This window comes from Monodelphis domestica, chromosome 7 (genome assembly GCF_027887165.1).
Source record: "Monodelphis domestica isolate mMonDom1 chromosome 7, mMonDom1.pri, whole genome shotgun sequence".
NCBI lineage: Eukaryota > Metazoa > Chordata > Mammalia > Didelphimorphia > Didelphidae > Monodelphis > Monodelphis domestica.
In genome coordinates, this window is record NC_077233.1 from 173,268,394 (window position 1) to 173,286,877 (window position 18,484).

Below are 18,484 nucleotides of genomic sequence, written 5' to 3' on the forward strand. Positions count from 1 at the left end.
CTTAAGTCACTAAAATTTTGCTTTGCCAACAGCAATGTCATATAGTGAGAGCTACCCCAAACCTTATGGTTCTGATCTTATTAATATGAAGGACATCCAATTATAAATCTCTGTGCTAGCAAATTTGCATTGTTTATACTTTTTTCTGCCCTTTACTCCTATCTGAACCAGGAACTTCTTTAGAAACTATCAGAAAGGACAATTTGAAAGAAAAAAATCTATGAGGATCTAAGCTTTAGAATCAGCTTTTTTAGTTAAAAATGTTGATATCACGTAATTTCTGCAACTTGAGCACAGGTGGCTTGAACACCTAAGTCTGATGGCTAAACAAATGAATTCACCCAAAAAAGGTATTTACTCTCTTATTGTAACATTAGACTTGGGATGGGATATGTAAAAGGCTGGGCAAGCTGGGAAAATTGCTGTTGTTTTCAAAATGTAGAAAGGAAAAGCAAGAAACTAAAATGACATGTCTGAGCTTTTTTTTTTTAATGTGAATAGATCAGAAAATGAGAAATTATGCCACACAAACAGAAAGGCTGCTATAGGGCTTGGGGGGGAAGAAGACAAGGTCATTAAACCCACAAAGATTTCTAGCTTAAATAAACACGTGGTTGCCCCACCAGATTTCTTGGATCCCTTTATGAATTTGTCCCCAGTGGCCAGTCCCCAAACACAGGCTCAGCTCCTGCCAGGGACAGTGTGTGCTCAGCTGCATAAGAAACTGAAATATTTTTCTTGGTTCAGGTTCCCAATTGGGATTCTTCCAGTGCCAGACAAACTGGTTACAAAGATGTGGGCATGTGTGAGAACCCCTTAGATGGCATATCTATCTCATTTAGTATTGCCACCTTCCTACTTGTGGGGTTGGTGATGAGAGTCAAGTAAGAGGAATGTTTTGTTTTTTTAAGCCCTCATCTTCCAACCCAGAATGAATATTGTGTATTGGTTGCAAGGCAGAAGAGTGGCAAGGGCTAGACAATGGGGGTTAAGCGACTTGCCCAGGGTAACCCAGCTAGGAAGTGTCTGAGGCCAGATTTGAACTTGGGACCTCCCATCTCTAGGCCTGGCTCTCAATCCACTGAGCCACCCAGCTGTCCTCCGGAGGAGAGATACTGATTGGAATGGATCTAAAATGATGGAATGGGCAGCCCAAGAAGATTAAATGTCCCAATGACATTTTCTTAATCATAATAATATTAATGTTAACAAAATGTACTTTACCTCTCAAATTAAAAAAAAAATTTGAAAACATCCTGACAGTTATTGTTACTTTTTTGATAAATGTCCATGGAAGCTATCAGGTGCAGATCAGAGAATCTGAGATCTCTTGAAGCACAAGGAGCTGCAAGCTGTCAATTGTGTGACACAGATCACACTATCCAGCAAGCACTAGCCTCATCATTGTTACTCACCACAGGAAAAGCAAAGACCAAAATAAGCCATAACTCATCTCCATGTTCCCCCAAGACCTGCTCCTATGGCAATTCAGCATGTAATTAGATTAGTTTAGTTTTTTCTTTCTTTATTTTATTTGTAAATTCCATTTGAAAAATCAATATCATTCAAAAAAAGATAAAAATATTTACTCTAATAAATAATATTTCTTCTCCCCACAACCCTTTGGAAAATATACAAATGAATCTTGGCCCTCTGCCTATTCAAGCAGATGCCTTGATTCCTGGCAGAGTAAGATATTCCCAATCCAGACTGAAATATTGCTCTTGGACCAGAATATTAGTTCTCATCCTCCTTCCATGGTCTGCATAGCAAAATCAGTAATTCACATTCCTCATGGAGGCCACTTTGCTGGCTAGCCGACGGGGGAGACCTTTGGCTACCTGTCTATAATCCTCTGGTTTGGTTTTCAATAGAGTCACCATGTTCTGGAGAGTCCGGGAGGGCTGAAGGCCCAATGCATCCATCACATTTATCAGGTAGTCTGTAGGAATAAAAGGGAAAAGAAAATCTATTTCTACAAGATCTTTCTCTGTAAGCAGGCAAGGGTCATTACTCTAAAAGCAAACAAGCATTACTCAGGACAAAAAGCAAAGATGACCAGTGCATCCTTTTTCTAAATAAGGTAAAACTCAGCACTATAGCCTGAATAAGGCCACTACACACATGAAGAAAAGTCCAGGGACCTTCCCCAGCTTCAGTTTAAGGAGCAAATAACCTACAGATCTAAGGTTTTCTAAACACAATGAAATTCTTTATATAGAACATTACATTAGTACATGAAATCATATATGCAAAAGGGTCAATTCCTTTAAAAATAACTTCATTTAGGGGGCATTTGGGTAGCTCAGTGGATTGAGAGCCAGGCCTAGAGACAGGCAGTCCTAGGTTCAAATCTGACCTTAGTCACTCCTAGCTGTGTGACCCTGGGCAAGTCACCCAACTGCCTAGCCCTTACACTCTTCTGCCTTGGAACCAATACACAGTATTGATTCCAAGACAGAAGGTAAGGGTTTAAAAAAAAAAAACTTCTTTTAGTAAAACTCCATCATAATATATATAACTGAAGTGTGAATTACATCACTTAACACCAGTGTTATAAAGAGGTATCACTATAATTAATAACTGTATCCAACATAGGAACTTAGATTACAATAATTTGGAGAACTAAGGAAATGTTTGCTTTTCTAATATGTTAAAATTAGAAGGGGAAAATCATGAAGAGAAGGTTAATATGACCTCTTAAACAGGTGCGACACAAATTGGGAGAGCAATTCTGCCTATTTCTTCCTCCCTTCATTCATTCATTCCCTGCTCTAAATTACTATAGCACTAAAAATCTGTACGTACTACACATTGTGGCATTTGATTACATACTGCATTGTTGTTCTCTACTTGTTTCTCTGTGGTTCCTCAAATAAGGACAGGCACACAGAAAATGCTCAATCAGCACTGGCTACTGACTGATTTTATTCTCTTCTGATATTGGGCTCTTCCCAAAGATGCTGCCTAGGGAATGAACAAACTAAATCAAGCATCAGGTTGACTGCTCAGATAGCTTGTTCAACTGATTGGAATTCACTGACGCCTTGGAAGTCTCTTTTAAAATATGTTGGGAAAGGAATAGCACAGATGATTATAATTTACAAAGAATCCCAGAATCTCAGGGTTTCAGCTTCTCTTCCTCACCAAGACTTTTGCCTACAACAATTAATAAGGAGTAACACAGATGAATGAATTTCATCTCTTTTCTTTCCCTAAATAAAATCTGTCCAGTGAAGTGGGAAAAGGTAGATGATTTCCCTGCGATACTGACAGCTTAACAGCTAAAAACACTGGAGTAGGAATAAGAACACTTGGGTTGTAGATCCAGGTCTGCAATTAACTAGCTGTGTGACTCCAGGCAAATCATTTAACCTCCCTAGGCCTTTGTTTCCTCATCTACACAATGAGGAGGTTGGACTAGATGACCTCTGTGGTCCCTTTCTGTGCTAAGATTCTGAGTCTACAAATTTAGACTAAGCTCATGGACAAAAAAACACATGTCTATCTGGTAGGCAATATGGCATAACAGAAAAAACGCTGGAATGCTAGGTCCTAGTTCCAATTCTACCACTAATTAGCTGTGTGTCATTGGGGAATGAATGTTTCCCCAGGAACCTCAGTTTCCGTAGCAGCAAAATGCAGGGGTTGGAATTCACGGTCATCCTTTCCAGTTCAAAATGTCCATGGTTCTACAAAAGTGCCTGATGCTAAAGGTTTTATCCCCACAAATACTACTATTTTAGCAACCTTCTCTGACACTGTGGAAAAGATTTTTTTGAACATCAAACAGTTAGGTGGGTCTTCAGATGAGAATCCTGGCACTGGATTTTTTTGTTGTTAACATTTTTTGTTTTTTTAAATCCTTGCTTTCAGTCTTAGTAACCACTCTAAGAGAGAAGGGCAAGAGCTAGGCAGATGGGGGTTAAATGACTTGCCCAGGGTCACACAGGGAGGAAGTGTCTGAGGCCACATTTGAACCCAGATCCTTCCAACTCTAGGCTTAGTGCTCCATCCCTTAGTGTGCCAAACCCTTCCTATCCCTGCCCCCCCCACAGCACTGTTAATAATATTTTGTGTGATTTAATATCTAACAGGGTCATTTCCTGGCTGCTCCTCAGAAAACTTTATTGCAAAAAGTTCTTTCTGTAGAGATCAGGCAGCCCCACACATATGAGACTCTTGAAGAGAGAACTTCGTGCCTTGTATTGGTGAAGGCTGGCCATTCGCTTTTTCACCTCTGACTGTCATGTACTTGGGCATGCAGGCAAGTCCCATGCCTGATCTGGAGGCCGGCCTGTCCTGCCAGAGGCATAAGGATAGTTCTAGGTGACCCAAATGAAGAAAGCAAAGAAGCAGGCTCGTGAGCAGTATTGTTCCTTCCTTGTGCTTGGGGCCAGAAAGAGTGCAGGAAGGAAGGCTGCTCCCCTGGGGGCTCCCACGAGCCCCAGCTTACCAATATCTGTAGCCAGCTGCTTGGTGGAGTGTGGGGTCAGCTCAGGAATCTGAAGGATCACGTCACAATATGTCTGCATGGTGGCTCTAGCAATTGAACCCAACCAGTAGTCAGCCATGTTATCCAGCTCAGGCAACTCATCCCCTGAAAGGAAGAAAGAGCATTCCAGCAGAGACACCGGACAGGTCCCCATGAAAAATCCCAGCAGTCAATTCGATGCTACCAAATACCAAATATCTACAGATTATGCCACATGCCACAAAGGACACAAAAGAAGCATAAAAAGGATGTCTTTAGGGAGCTCCAGGTCTAGATAAGACCAACCCACAAAACAATCAGAAAATCAGGGCATAGTACTTGCTATATACCAAAAGAGCTGGAAGAAAAGAAAAACAGAGAGGGCTGGAATAGTGGGGGAAGATATTGTGACTTGGGCCTCTGACAGAGAATGGGGAGTGTATTCTGAGTGCTAGTGGAAGTATGGGAGCAGAGGAAGGGTATGGAAATAGCATGGACTAACATAACACGTGGAAAATCAATGAGCACGGCATATCTGGGAAACAGAGATGACCCTAGAGTAAAGGATGGTAGAAAATAAGGTTAGATAGCAGTATGGCACCGATTATAATTTTTTTCCTATCCAAGTCTATATACTTGGTGAAACCTAGTCCTCCCCCCACTTTAAGAAATGTGGCTCCAAGGCATTACAAAGAAGTGACTAGAGGAAATGAGGAAGAGCTGTTTCAAGGAAGGGATGGTGAAAAGATGAATTCTATTTTGGATTGTCCTAAATAAATATTTTCTATTGTTGGTTGGAAGTAGAGAAATGAAACAATGACAGATTAGAGACAGGTGTAAATTCAGGTGTCATCAACACAGCAGACAGTAGAAGTGCAAGTGGATAAGGGAGTGACCATAAGAAAGGAAGGTGAGGGGAGATGAATCTTAGCGAACACACTTAAGTGGAGAGAAGAACCAGCAAAGAGCAGTCAGAGAAGCAGGACAATAAGCAAAAGCCAAGGGAGAAGAAAGTTTCTAGAAGAGATGTAGAAAAACTAGGTTTTGGAACAACAACAACTCAATGATATCTTTGAACTTTAGATTTGGTTTCAGTGGAAAGTCTAGTTATAATTGCTTCAATCTTCTTTGATTTAAATAGCAGCTACTTTATAGAAATGCTTTTTAAATAAGTCACACACACCTAAGGACTTTTGACTTTACCCAAAGAGACCATGACGTTTTACCCTTGAGGTCAGTAATGCTTATCTGTGTTTTCTAGGCCTGTGACCCAACCTGCGCCTATCAGCTGACCCTCAAGTTGAGGCAAAGTTTCCAGGAACCTTAAACCTATCACCCTCTGCTTATCAATAAATACTATCAGCCCTGACCTGTTCTATTATAAATGCCTATTAGAGAGTGGCAAATATCACAGGGTTATTTAAACATCTTAGTGAGTACTTTCTCCTTACTATAGACTCACAATTCCACTGATGTAACTTTTTTTTTAACCCTTACTACCTTAGTAAAGAAAGGGAAGGGCTGGGTAATTGGGGTTACGTGACTTGCCCAGGGTCACACAGCTAGGAAATATCTAAGGCCAAATTTGAACTCAGATCTTCCCAACTCCAGGCCTGGTGCTCTTTCCACTGTACCACCTCTCTTAATCCAAAACTGCTAGTTCTATTAAAATGGATTAATTCTCTGATGAGAAGGGTATACAAAGAATACTGCAACAGTAATTAAAAGAACTAGCTTCTATTCTGAGTTAAGCCACAAGATACAAGCTAAGAGTCTTCCATTCTCTGATCTCAGTGACTTCATCCATAAAATACTCCAAGTGCATCAAATACATCCAGCACAACATTGTATGAGTTTCTGTTTTGGAAAAGGGTATTTAAGTAAGCATCAAAGTCCTTCACTGATAGGACAGCATGGTGCTCTACAAACAATGCTAGATTTGTAAGTCAGAGGTCCCAAGTTCAAATTTCCACACTTCCACTTACTACTCTGGTAACTTGAGGCAAATCATTTAACTTTTATGAGCTTCAGTTTCCTCATCTACAAAGAGAGGGCTTTGGACTGGATGACCTCTAAGCTTCTTTCCCTTTACAAATCTATGATCCTGTGACATGCAGTGCTCTCATCTCACAGGTCTGTAATACTTAAAGGCTGGAAATTTCTGGATCAGTGTTCTTCTTGGGGCGCAACAGCAGCTAAGTAATTCTTACCTTGCTCAGGAGGAAATGGCAGCTTTCCAGCATGTAATGCTAATTCCAAAGCAGAATCTTCCTGAGTAACAAATGGCTCCAGATTTAGAGGGAGGGACATGATATACTGCCCAATCTAAACAGAAAATAAAGTGCTATTATCATTAAGGTTCAGGCAGATTATGTATGTTTTATTAGCCCACAGGAAAAAGTTTGCTTGAACAAGTCTGCCCTCCCTTTAATTGATACCAAACAAACAAAATCAGCATTCTTTCTTATTCAACTTGAACAAATTCAAAGACTTTCAAAGTCAGATGGTACTTTTTGAGTGGAGGTGGTCAATACAACTAACAGACTGGCTAAATTCAAGGATCTTGTAGGCAATTATCCTGGCTTACTGTTTCAAATGAATCAAAATCAGAGAAGATCAATGCCCCAAATTACCAAATGTAAAAAGTCAAGCCCAGATCTCAAGTATAAAGAATGCTGGAAATAACCAACCATGTCTATTTTCCCTTTGGTTTGTAGATTCTTATATTCCTCCTGCCTCTAAAAGGATGGACCAGCCTTACTGGTTCAATATTCTGACTGGAGTCTATTAGTAAATCCTAAGACAGCAGGCTAGCTAGGAGGCACATGTATAGAAAAGAACAATGAAGAAAAAGGATGGAAACTACACCTACATTGTCCTTAGTTTCTCCTCACCACAAGAAGATAATTTACACAAGGTTAGACACTGGAAGGTAGGAATCCCAATTGCTAAGCCTAAATCTGCTATTTACACCCCCAAGGTCAGAGATGAAAGGGAACTTTAAAATCATTTAGTCCTCACTCCTTGACCTCACAGCACTCTGACACTATCCATCACTCTCTTCTCTTCCAGTTTTCTGCTGCGTCCTGGATCCCCTCCTACCTGTCTGATAGTTCTTTTAGGGATCTTCATTCATTACACCCACTCACCATTGGTTTCCCCAACTCAATTCTGGCTCAATTCTGGCTCAGGCTCAATTCTGGGCCTTCTCTTCTTCCTCATTTCGATTTCATTTGGTAATCTCATCTGCTTCCAAGGATTCAATGACCATCTCTACTTGGAAGATTCTCCAATCTACCACGTCCAGTCCTAACCTCTCTCCTGATCTCCAGGACATCTCAAACTAGATATCGGACATCTTAAACTAAATGTGTCCAAAACTGAACTGATTATCTTTTGCCCTCTTCCTAACTTCCCTATTACTGTCAAGAAGACCACCCCCCTCCCAATCACCCAACCTAGCTGTCACCCTGAACTCTCACTTTCTTTCCACACCACAGTCAATCAGCAAATCAGCTACTGAGTCCTCTCATCTTTATCTTGGTAACATCTCTCCCATGTGTCCAATGAATAGCCTGCTGGTTGCTCTCCCTGCCAAATCTCTCCAGTCCAATCCAATCTTCACTCAGCTGTCACACTGATCTTCCTAAGGCCCACATGTCGCCACCTTTCTCAATAAACTGCAATAGCTTCTTAGCCCGGATCAAATCCAAGCTCCTCCAGCATCAAAAATAAAATGCTCTCTTGGACTTCATAACCTTGTGCCTTCTTACCTTTCCAGTCTTCTGACACCCTATGCTCCTTTCCTATTGGGTGATCCAGGGATACTGGCCCCCTTGTTGTTCCTCACTCACCACTGGCCATCTCCTAGCTTCCTCAAAGTCTTGGCTAACATCAATCAGTTTATAAATATCTATTAAGCACCTACTGTGTGCCAGGCACTAGGGTAAGTGCTGTCCCACCTTCTGTAAGAAGCCTTTCTCATCCTCCTTAGTCTTGGTGCCTCCCCTCTTGGGATCCTTCTTACTTTATCTAGTATGTTCCTTGTTGATACCTGATTTTTGCACATTGTCTCTCTGATCAGACTGTGGCCTCCTTAAATGCAAAAACTGATTTTTACCTTCTTTGCATTCAGAACTTAGCAGTTTCTGGCACTGAATAAATGGCTCTTGACTGATAGACTGATAACTAGTCCAGCTCCTTTCATTTTTCAAATGAAGAAAATGAGGCCCAGAGAAGCTAAGTGACCTGCCCAGGATCATTCAGCTGGTTTGTGGCAAAGCCATAACAAGAACTCAGGTCTTAAGATGCCCTCTGCTGAGAGATAAATTATTACATTTCATTATGTTTCTATGAGCCTTAGATGGCTCAGTGGGTAGAGGGCTAGGTCTAGAGCCAGGAAGACCTGAATTCAAATCCAACCTCAAATACTTAGTAGCTACGTGACCCTGGGCAATTCACTTAACCTCTTCCTTAATCCATGGGAGAAGGATATGGGAAACCACTCCAATATCTGCCAGGCAACCCCATGGCCAATATGGTCCACAAGGTCACAAAGAGTCAGACACAACTGAGCAGCACAAATGGGCCTCAACTGCCTTGTGCATAAGAACCAAGCCCATGACCCTGAGAGCTCACCAGAACAGAGAGAGTCCTAGATATGGAGCTCTGAGACCTGCCTCCAAATGCACATTCTGTCAATTATCTTCTACATGACTTTGGGCAAGACATTCTACCCTTCTGAGCCTGTTTCCTCATCCATTAAAACAGGAACAGTAACATTTACCTCCCTGCTCTCTTAATGTGGCTGTCATGAGAATCAAAGGGGGAAAGGGGTATAAAATGCTTTCAAAGTATTAAAGCACTTCACAAACCTTGAAGGACTACAGAAGTATCAGCTACTTGTTTTTACTGAGCCAGTGCCGATTTTCAGGGTTTTAATGACTATGCATTTGTAGTCCCTTTCTTCCAAAAAGCACTTGTGTAAAAAGAAAGTTGTCAATATCCTCTTCGTTTTACAGAAAAAAGAACCATAATCATATGTGAATAAGAGAAAGTCATTGCCACACCGGCTTTCTTGGTTATACAACAATATTTCTCTGTAAGGGCCTGGTCTTTAATATGCTAGTCAAATGCCGACAACAGTGTAGCTGTACCACAAACAATTTACTAGACTATGAAAAACATTACTAGTTGACCTTTACTCCAATGGAGGTAAAAAAAAACATTGAAATTAGCATTTATTTTTAATTAATTAGAACATATTTTTATAAAACCTGGCCAATTATCTATTTATAAGATTGAAAATAATAAAGTTCACTTATTTGTTTGAAGCTGTCAACACTTTCCCTATTTCTATAAAGAACTGGAAAACACAGGGGCAAATAGGTAGTAGGGTGGATAAAGCACTAAGCATGGAGTCAAGAGGACCTAGGTTCAAATCTGGTCCTGGACACTTCCTAGCTGTGTGACCCTGGATAAGTTACTTAACTCCCATTACTCAGCTCTTGCCATTCTGTCTTAGAATTGATACTAAAAAAGGTAAGAGTTTTTTAAATTAAAAAAAAAAATTTTAAGGGCATCACCAATTTTTGATCCTGTAGCTTTCCCACATATCATTGTATTTAACATATTTCATTTTTTTCTTTTTCATGAAGCTCCACTGTCATCCTGTAGCTACCATATGTGTTTTCAAAGTCCTTTTAAATAAATATTCCATTCAAGAGCGTGACTTAAATATAGATATTGTAAAAGTCAAAGTAGAAAATATAGAACAGGGATGAATAACTACTTCACCTAGAGTGTAGCTAAAACACAAATAAAATATTTTATTTGCCATGCCTGTCCCAGAAAAGTCAATATACTATGTCTCTTACGTTGCTAATATATTCAAGAGGAGTAAGGCTAAATGTGGGAAGATCATCTGTCAAAGTCTCCCCAATTCCAGCTGTGTTCCAACTCTGAAAAAGAAGGGGAAAAAAGTGAATATTATTAAATAATTTTGTTTTCATCAGTCACCTGAGCCCATCAATGACCTGATCTTAAGTGAACCTAAACTAGGTTGATGGCATGAAGAGAGGAAAAAGATCTCTATATCTTAGAATATGGTCTGGAAGCTACATGATGCAGGGGGAAAGGCACCATAGAGGCAGGAGAAACTCAAGTTCCTATGCCACTTCTCGAACATGCTAGCCATGTAACCAGGGACAAGTTATTTAAGATAAAAGAACATTAGTTTCCTCATCTGTAAAATGGAAATGATAATACCTTGCCTACCTCACAGACTTATTATGGGAGTCAAATAAGATTATATATGTAAAGTGCTTTATAAACCTTAAAACAGTATGGCACCAGGGCAGTCAGAAAACCTTACTTTGAATTCCAAATCTGGCACTTATTACCTATTTGACTCTGGGCAAATCATTTAACCTCCCTAGGTCTCAGTTTCCTCAGCTATAAAATGAGAGGACTGGGCTAAATGGCTTCGAAGGTCCCTTTCAGCTCTAAATTCATGATCCTATTAACCTAGGTGCTATATAAATGTCAGTTATTAGTGCTATTCATTTCTAAGTACTGACTTACTCCTTTTGGTTTTCCCCCCTTCTAGGAAAGATTCTTTATATAGATAAATTCTTTTATTTCTCTACCCCTGCCCAGAGTTTTCTAGTTACCTTATCCTGGTTCATACTTCCTGCTCTGAATTCCCTTCTCTGATCCAAATATGTCTTTGTCCTCAATGTTTTCCTTTCTGTCAGTCAATTTCTAACTTACTACAAATCAACAGTTCAAATATCTATATTTATTCATCCAATTCCACAAATATTTACTAAGCATCTACTATAAATACAAAGTGCTATGCTGGGTGCTAAGGTAAAAAGATTTCAAAAAGTCCTCTCTTCCTTCCTCAAGAAATTTAATGGGGGAGGCGGCCAGCTAGGTGGCTCAATGGATAGAATAGTAGGCCTGGAAATGGTAGCTGTGAGGCCCCAGGCAATCACTTATCCCCCATTGCCTAGCCCTTATGGCTCTTCTGCCTTGGAATCACTACTTAGTATTGATTCTAAGACAAAAAAGCAAGGGTTTAAAAAAAGGTCTAATAAGAGAGAGAAGTCAAATAGTTGGATATATTACAAAGCAGAAAAGAGAAGTGTCATAGGATCACAGGTCTAAGCTGGAGAGGCATCCAGAGGCCATTCAGTCTAACCCCTTCATTTTACAGATAAGAAACTGAAGTCCGAGAAGCCCAAATGCTTTTCCCAAGGTCACACAGGTAAGTTTCTGAGATGGAATGCAAACTCAAGTTCTCTGAATCCAGAGTCATTTTGCAATGTACCAGACCCTAAGGACAATATAAGGCAAGACATCATTTCTGGTACTCAAAGGAGACTTCATGGAAGATGTGATATTTAAGCTGGACATAGAATTATGACAGGCGAAATGTGAGGAAAGAATTCCACTTGAGGAGAACAGCAGGAGAAAAGTAATTAACATAAATGACAGCCTTGTTTGGAGACTGCTGAATAGACCTATCTGGTTGGAAAAAGAGGTTGATACAGTTGTGGAATCGTGGTAAATACATACGAAAAGATATCTCATGATAAGATGATGAAGGACCTTAATTATCTGATTAAGAAGTTTGGATTTTATCCTAAAGGAGACTGTGAACAAGGGAATAGTATGATGGAAGAAGGATTTCCAAAAGCTTCATTAGGTGATAGGGCTCAAGATGTGCTATAAAGGTGAGAAAAAACTGGAGGCAGGGAGGCTAGCTATAAAGATAATATAATAATTCTGGCATTACTGAGGTAATAAGAATCTAAACTAGAAGGTATAAATGAGAATAAAACTATGCATTGTATTTTCATTGTTGTTTCATCTATGTTTTTACTGCCTCCCTGAAATGAACAATATTTTCTTGATAAATATGTATTACAACTGTGTCCCTTCTACTGATGGCATCACTGGGCTACCAATTACCCAGGTTCAAAACTGCCAAATATTCTTTACCTCTTCTTTCATTTCCCAGAACTAATCAGCTACCAAGTCTTGTCAATTTTTCCATCACAATGTGTCTTCCACTCATTCTTTCATTTCTGGTCTAAAGGACACAAACCTAATTCAAGTCAGTGCAATTAACTCTAGAATCCATGTTAAAAGATAAGTTATGGATGAAAAGTAAACCCTTATGATGAGATTCTAGGATATTAAAAATGCACTTTCCTTACAAGTCCTATAAAGAAAAGGTAAATGCTGTAAATGTTGGCCCTACATTTAAACCAGAAGCAATGCCAAGGGAGCTCCAAAGATGGTTGATAGATAACAGGGATCTGCAATAAATTATAATGGGTCCCTGGAAGAAACTTTTAAAAACTCACCTCCATCTTGGAAATTAATAAAAGCTGTTGTTTGATACGCAGGAAAACAGAATCAAAGGCCAACTGGTGGGCCTGCTGATTAAGGCGAGTTAGAGCCATTCGAGAGGTAGATAGCAGATTGTGATTACTTGAGCCTTTTTCCTAAGGAAGAATAAGAAGCCATATTAATAAGCAGGGAATATTAAAAGATGTTTTACCAAGTTGAGGAAACAGTATCTCTAAATACAAAGCCCTGCTATAAAAGACATTAAGCGACAAAACTCTGAAAAATGACAGAAAAAAACAGCAACAACAAAATACAGGATTTAAGGAATATCTTTCCACAACTTTGGACCATCCAGAGAATGGGGAGGAGGTGGGGGAAAATTACTAGCTTAACATTTATGTATACTAAGTACATAAACATGACCATGATTTCCAAGGAGGTCAAGTCAATAAAACTCAACTAAAAGGCAACATATGTACTGCTTGTGTAAGTTCCAAGGAATTCTAAATAGCCTGAGAAAATACCACAACAGAAAATGTAACCTTAGTTTTGCTATTATAAATGAGTCTATTAAGACAAACAGACATAAATCAGATTAGCAATAAAGATAAACAAAGTTACTTTAACCCAATCACAAAAACACGGATGAATGGATTTACAGAATTACTTTAAGAAGTGTTGTGTCAGGTTCAAATACAGCCAGTTACAGGGGCCAGGCTGTAGAATAGAAAGCAGGTAAGCCACATAAAGATGATACACCAACATTAAGATCTAATCCTACCCTAGAATATGTAGTAGCCTGGGAAATCATTGACTAAATAGCATAGGGATATGCATGGCCAAAACATGTAATGAGGTTCACTGGACAAGCTTCAATACAAGATGAGGCCAGGGTTTTTATATCAAATTTCCTGAAAACATTTCTGGATATAACACTGGTAGGACACACATCATCAATGCCTCTATTCACATTATAATCCACAATTTGCCATTTGCGTCACCCCTTTTGTTGAAAGGGTTTTTGTACCCAAACGCCAAGAACATTTCTTCAGAGTTAACACAGGTGGACAGACTTAAGTGAGATTCAACTGCATAAATGGGAAAGAACAATGGCCATAGGGCAAGCAGCAGCATAAATCTCATACAATGGACCAGAACAACTATGATGGGGGAGGAGCATCGGACCCAAAAAACTTCAGAGTTAAGGACAACGGAAAAGCTTTGGCTCCCAAGGATATTGTCATCTGGCCTCATACCTTGAGAGTATAAAGAACTTCCAATAAACTGGCATATTCTACTGGACTCTCCTTCTGAAGATAATTATATTCCTGCCATGGGTTCTTAACCAAGCTCTTCTTCTCCGTCAGGCTGCTATCCTGAAAGCCAGTGAGACTACGAGGGCTGTAAGAGTCCGTAAGATACTTCCCAGCTGTGGACAAAATCCTAGAATAAGAATGAGTATTATTATCATGACATCACATATATATGAGGCCTGGAAGGGCCCTTGTACTTTTCTCCAGCTGTAATTTCCTAAACTCTAATTGCTCACTGATTTCCGCATTAGAACTAAGGAAATGGAGACAATGAAAGGTGAAGCTATTTCCCACTGCCAGAAGACATTCAAGAACTCAATTCAGCAGGACAAGCTGGATGATTGTGAAGAAAGGGCTACAGAAATAAAAATGAGGATTTTTTCCAGTAAAACATAAATCACTTCATAGGGAATATCTTGTTTCTGTCTTTGTATTCCCAGTGCCTAGCACAGTACCTTATCATAGTCAGTACTGAGTAATTTTGTACTGAAATTGAAGACCTCAGATGTTCTCACTCCTACTTTTGTGCTCTTCCCACATTACTGTCTCCCTAAAAGTGCACATGAACTAGTAAATGGGAATAGGTTCAAGTGTGACTGGGCTATCCTCAAGAACAACACAAACACAAATGACTCCTGGGTGGGGGTGGAGGGGAAGAGGGGTCTTTGTTTGTACCTTTAGATTCGTACCCTTTAAGTTAACCAAAAATGAAATTTTCACCCCCGTGTATCAAAAAGACAATAAATCTCTATGAAGTATGGGCTGGCCCATTTTTGGTGAACCGAAATATAAGAAATCAATTTCTTCCTTTGCATAGCTACTGTAATATAAACCTCAGTCACTTCACTAGAACTGACTTCAATGTAGCCTCTTTCCATCCAAATTGAAGAGCAGAATAAAGTCAAAAATCTTTACAACATAAAAGAGGGAAATTTTTAAAAATCACATTAAGTGCAGCAAAATCTCTAAAGAAATGTTAAGGACATTTTCCTCTTTACCTAGAGAAGCATTCTAAATTATCATCTGATTTACTAATATGTTAACAAATAGTGTTGTGATCTCAAATTACCTGATTTCCTATTATATCAAAAGTATTGTGATAATTAATTGAAATGTACAATTGTTTCATGCATTTCCTCAGCTAATTAAAGCTGTCAGCAATTCATCAATGCCATCAAAACTTGTGAATATAATAGTTTCGTCTGGTAATTTACAAAGAGCTGTCCTTGAAATAACCCTTAAGGTATTTAATGTAAGTATTAGCATACCAATTTTATAGAAAGGAAACTGAGGCTTAACAAAGTTAAGTGATTTGCCCATAGTCTCAGGGTGTGATTTTCCAATTTAAACAGCTTCAAAGGGATTATAGTCTAAATCCCCAACATTTTATTCTATGTATATCTTTCCAAGAACTAGCAACATTCAAGGGCAGGAAAAAAAAATACCTATCATCACTTACATCTCTGAGTCACACATTATGTGAAATCCTTCAGCTAAAAGCCATGCAATCTCACTTTTAGTCACTACCAAAATCATTAAATTATCAGCTTCTGCAATGTGGCAACCTTACAAGAGAACAGCAGCAAATTCCAAGCCTGTAGCTGAAGTGAATTCCAAAGTATTTCAAGGGGCTGCCTCTGCTATTGAAGGGAGTGGTCTTCCTTAGAAGTCTGTGTTCCATATTTTAGATAATTTGGGAGATAAGATAAGCTTTATCAACCCAGCCCATCACTCATTTTCTCTTCTTTTGAGAGAGAATACATGGTAGGTAGATTATTGTCTTTCCTTTCAAATCTCAATGTTTATAGGACTGTAGGATTCAAGTCTAAGCATACAATATTTCGAATCTATCTGTTCCTTTCCTTTTTTATCACCAAAACTCCTCACATCGTCATGAATAGCTCATTATAGGAAACCTGTGCTTCAAGCCTTTTCTTCCTTCAAACTCTGAGAAGTCCAATCTTGTATTTGGTCTTCCTATATTTGAAATAGCAAGGTCAGTTGTTCCTAGTCTTAATTTAGAACTTCAAATTAAACCTCTCCCAGGAAACCTTCTCTGAAAGAGCCAAACCTCATTTCTATCTCATTTCCTGTCAACACTGAATTTCAACATATTTTTGAGGCCCAATAAGGGCAACCTAATTGCCATTTATAATATTTTTGTTGTTTATTTGCTTCAGTCATGTCCAACGCTTCATGACCCTACTTGGAGTTTTCTTGGCAAAGGTACTAGAGTGGCAAGCCACTTCTTTCTTACTAACCATTTTACAGATGAGAAAGCCAAGGCACAGAGGGTTAAGTGACTTGCCCAGTGTCACATAGCAAGTAAGTACCTGTCTAAATTTGAATTCAGAACCTCCTGACTCCACTGCACCACCTAGCTGCCTATTTGTAACATTATTTCTATGGAAAAATGTTTAGTGGTCCAAGCAATTTATTTAAAAACGAATTTCTGAAACACAACTGGGGAATGTCCACAGTTTCTTCACTTAATGCAAAGACTTCTTGACAGTAGAGACTACGACTAACCAAATCCTTGCTATTAATCTTTACTTTAGCATTACATAGAATCATGGCTTCTCACAGTGTTTGATGTTTGCTAAAGAAAGTAATGATAATGACATGATAATGAAAACAACGATCATTTAATTTTTATCTAGGTACAGAGCAATACGTCTTGAGCTATATAGATATCCAATTTGGTAGACTTTTTTGTTTTGTTTTGTTGTTTTTAATAAACTTATGCCTTTTATCCAGAATGTATACTAAGTATTGGTTCCAAGGCAGAAGAGTAGTAAGGACTAGGCAACTGGGTTTAAGTGACTTGTCCAAAGTCACAAAGCTAGGGAGAGTTTGAGGTCAGCTTTGAGCCAGGACCTCCCTTCTCCAGGTTTGGCCCTCTATCCACTAAGCCACCCAGCTGCCCCTGGATTTGATAGATTTGTAATGAATATAACATGCCTTTTTAAAAATCAAGTTTCCTTCTATACCAGACTCTAAACAGAAAAAAATCATAACACAAATCTTCCTTACCTGTTTGCTAGCTGCTGTTCAAAGTCCCCACAATGCCGCAAAAGCTCTCCACAGGTGGCTATTATCCTAAACAAAACCAAAAACACTTTAAAAATTGAAGTATACAGAATGCTGGCATTTGCATGATGAACAGTGTCTCATTGATAAAAATTCATTGATAAAAACTAGTCGCAACATTTTGTAATGCTCTGTTGGAGGTAAAAGTTAACTATTTAATGACTTGATAGAAAGGATGTCCTCTTTGGCAATTAATATAAAAGGTAAACGATGTACATTTATAAAAATCCTCCTTATCCTAGGCCTCTCATGCCATGAATCAGCTTTCTCTGCTATGGGAGTTCCAGTAACTATAAATCACAGAGTTGTGTAAGGAATCTGATCTTGATAAAGGAGGAATAGATAACTACCCATCAAGTGGAGACAGGCTGAACAAATTACGGTATATGAATGTAAGGGAATGTCATTGTTCTGTAAGAAATGATAGAGACCAGAATTCAGAGAAACTTGGAAAGACTTGTTAGAACAAATGCAGAAGCAAATAATTAGAAGCAGGAAAATAATTTATCCAATAAACACAATAATATAAAGGACAACAACACTGAAAGATTTCAGAACTTTAGGCAATGCAGAGTCCAATCATGACTTCAGAGTTCTGATGCTGAAAAAGTACCTCCAACATCTCAACAGAAGTTTAGGAAAATGGAAGATTGGGGGAAGAGGGATGTTGGTGGGAAAATAATAAATGTTTTAAAAAAGGAAAAAGCATCAACAAAACTTTTTTTTGTTTTATATATAAAAGTAGTATATAAATAAATAAAAGTGGTAGAAAATATTGAGGGAAAAGTATCCTGTAGAAATTTACCTTTTATCTTAAGAACTGATCCTAATTATCCATTCTAAGGTAGAGGAGCAGAAAGGGCCAGGCAATGGGAATTAAGAGATTTGCCAGGAGTTACTAAGAAGGGTCTGAAGTCACCTTTGAAACCAGGGCTTCCTGTGTCCAGGCCTGGCTCTCTATCCACTAAGTCACCTACCTGTCCCCAGGATGTTTTATTTGACATTTGTTGAGGCACTATATAAAATTTAGATTTTGATACTAGGGTAGTATCTCAGAGTTTTCTTTCTCTAATTTCATGAAAACGCAAAGAGAAATAATGTATTCATTCTTCAGGGATAAGATGCTAACTAAGATCATCACATCTGAATTTAATAGTTCTTTGATTTTCTTTTTTTTTTAAACCTTCCATCTTAGAATTAATACTAAGTACTAAGGCAGAAGAGTGATTATGGCTAGGCAATTGAG

The 18,484-nt window shown here is 38.8% G+C and overlaps 1 protein-coding gene across 1 annotated transcript in view; it reads right to left on the reverse strand.

Annotated features, from left to right (window-relative positions):
• Nucleotides 1–1,508: 1,508 nt before the first annotated feature.
• The window catches only part of COG7 (component of oligomeric golgi complex 7), a 51,377-nt gene continuing 34,401 nt past the window's right edge, over nt 1,509–18,484 (reverse strand). Inside the window, exons 11-17 of the mRNA XM_003341651.4 lie at nt 17,182–17,247; nt 14,092–14,278; nt 12,850–12,990; nt 10,351–10,434; nt 6,685–6,799; nt 4,457–4,600; nt 1,509–1,942 (exon numbers count right to left, since the gene is read on the reverse strand). Coding sequence (XP_003341699.1) covers nt 1,776–1,942; nt 4,457–4,600; nt 6,685–6,799; nt 10,351–10,434; nt 12,850–12,990; nt 14,092–14,278; nt 17,182–17,247 — 904 coding nt within the window. The 3' untranslated portion in view covers nt 1,509–1,775. The remainder of the gene's footprint in view (nt 1,943–4,456; nt 4,601–6,684; nt 6,800–10,350; nt 10,435–12,849; nt 12,991–14,091; nt 14,279–17,181; nt 17,248–18,484) is intronic.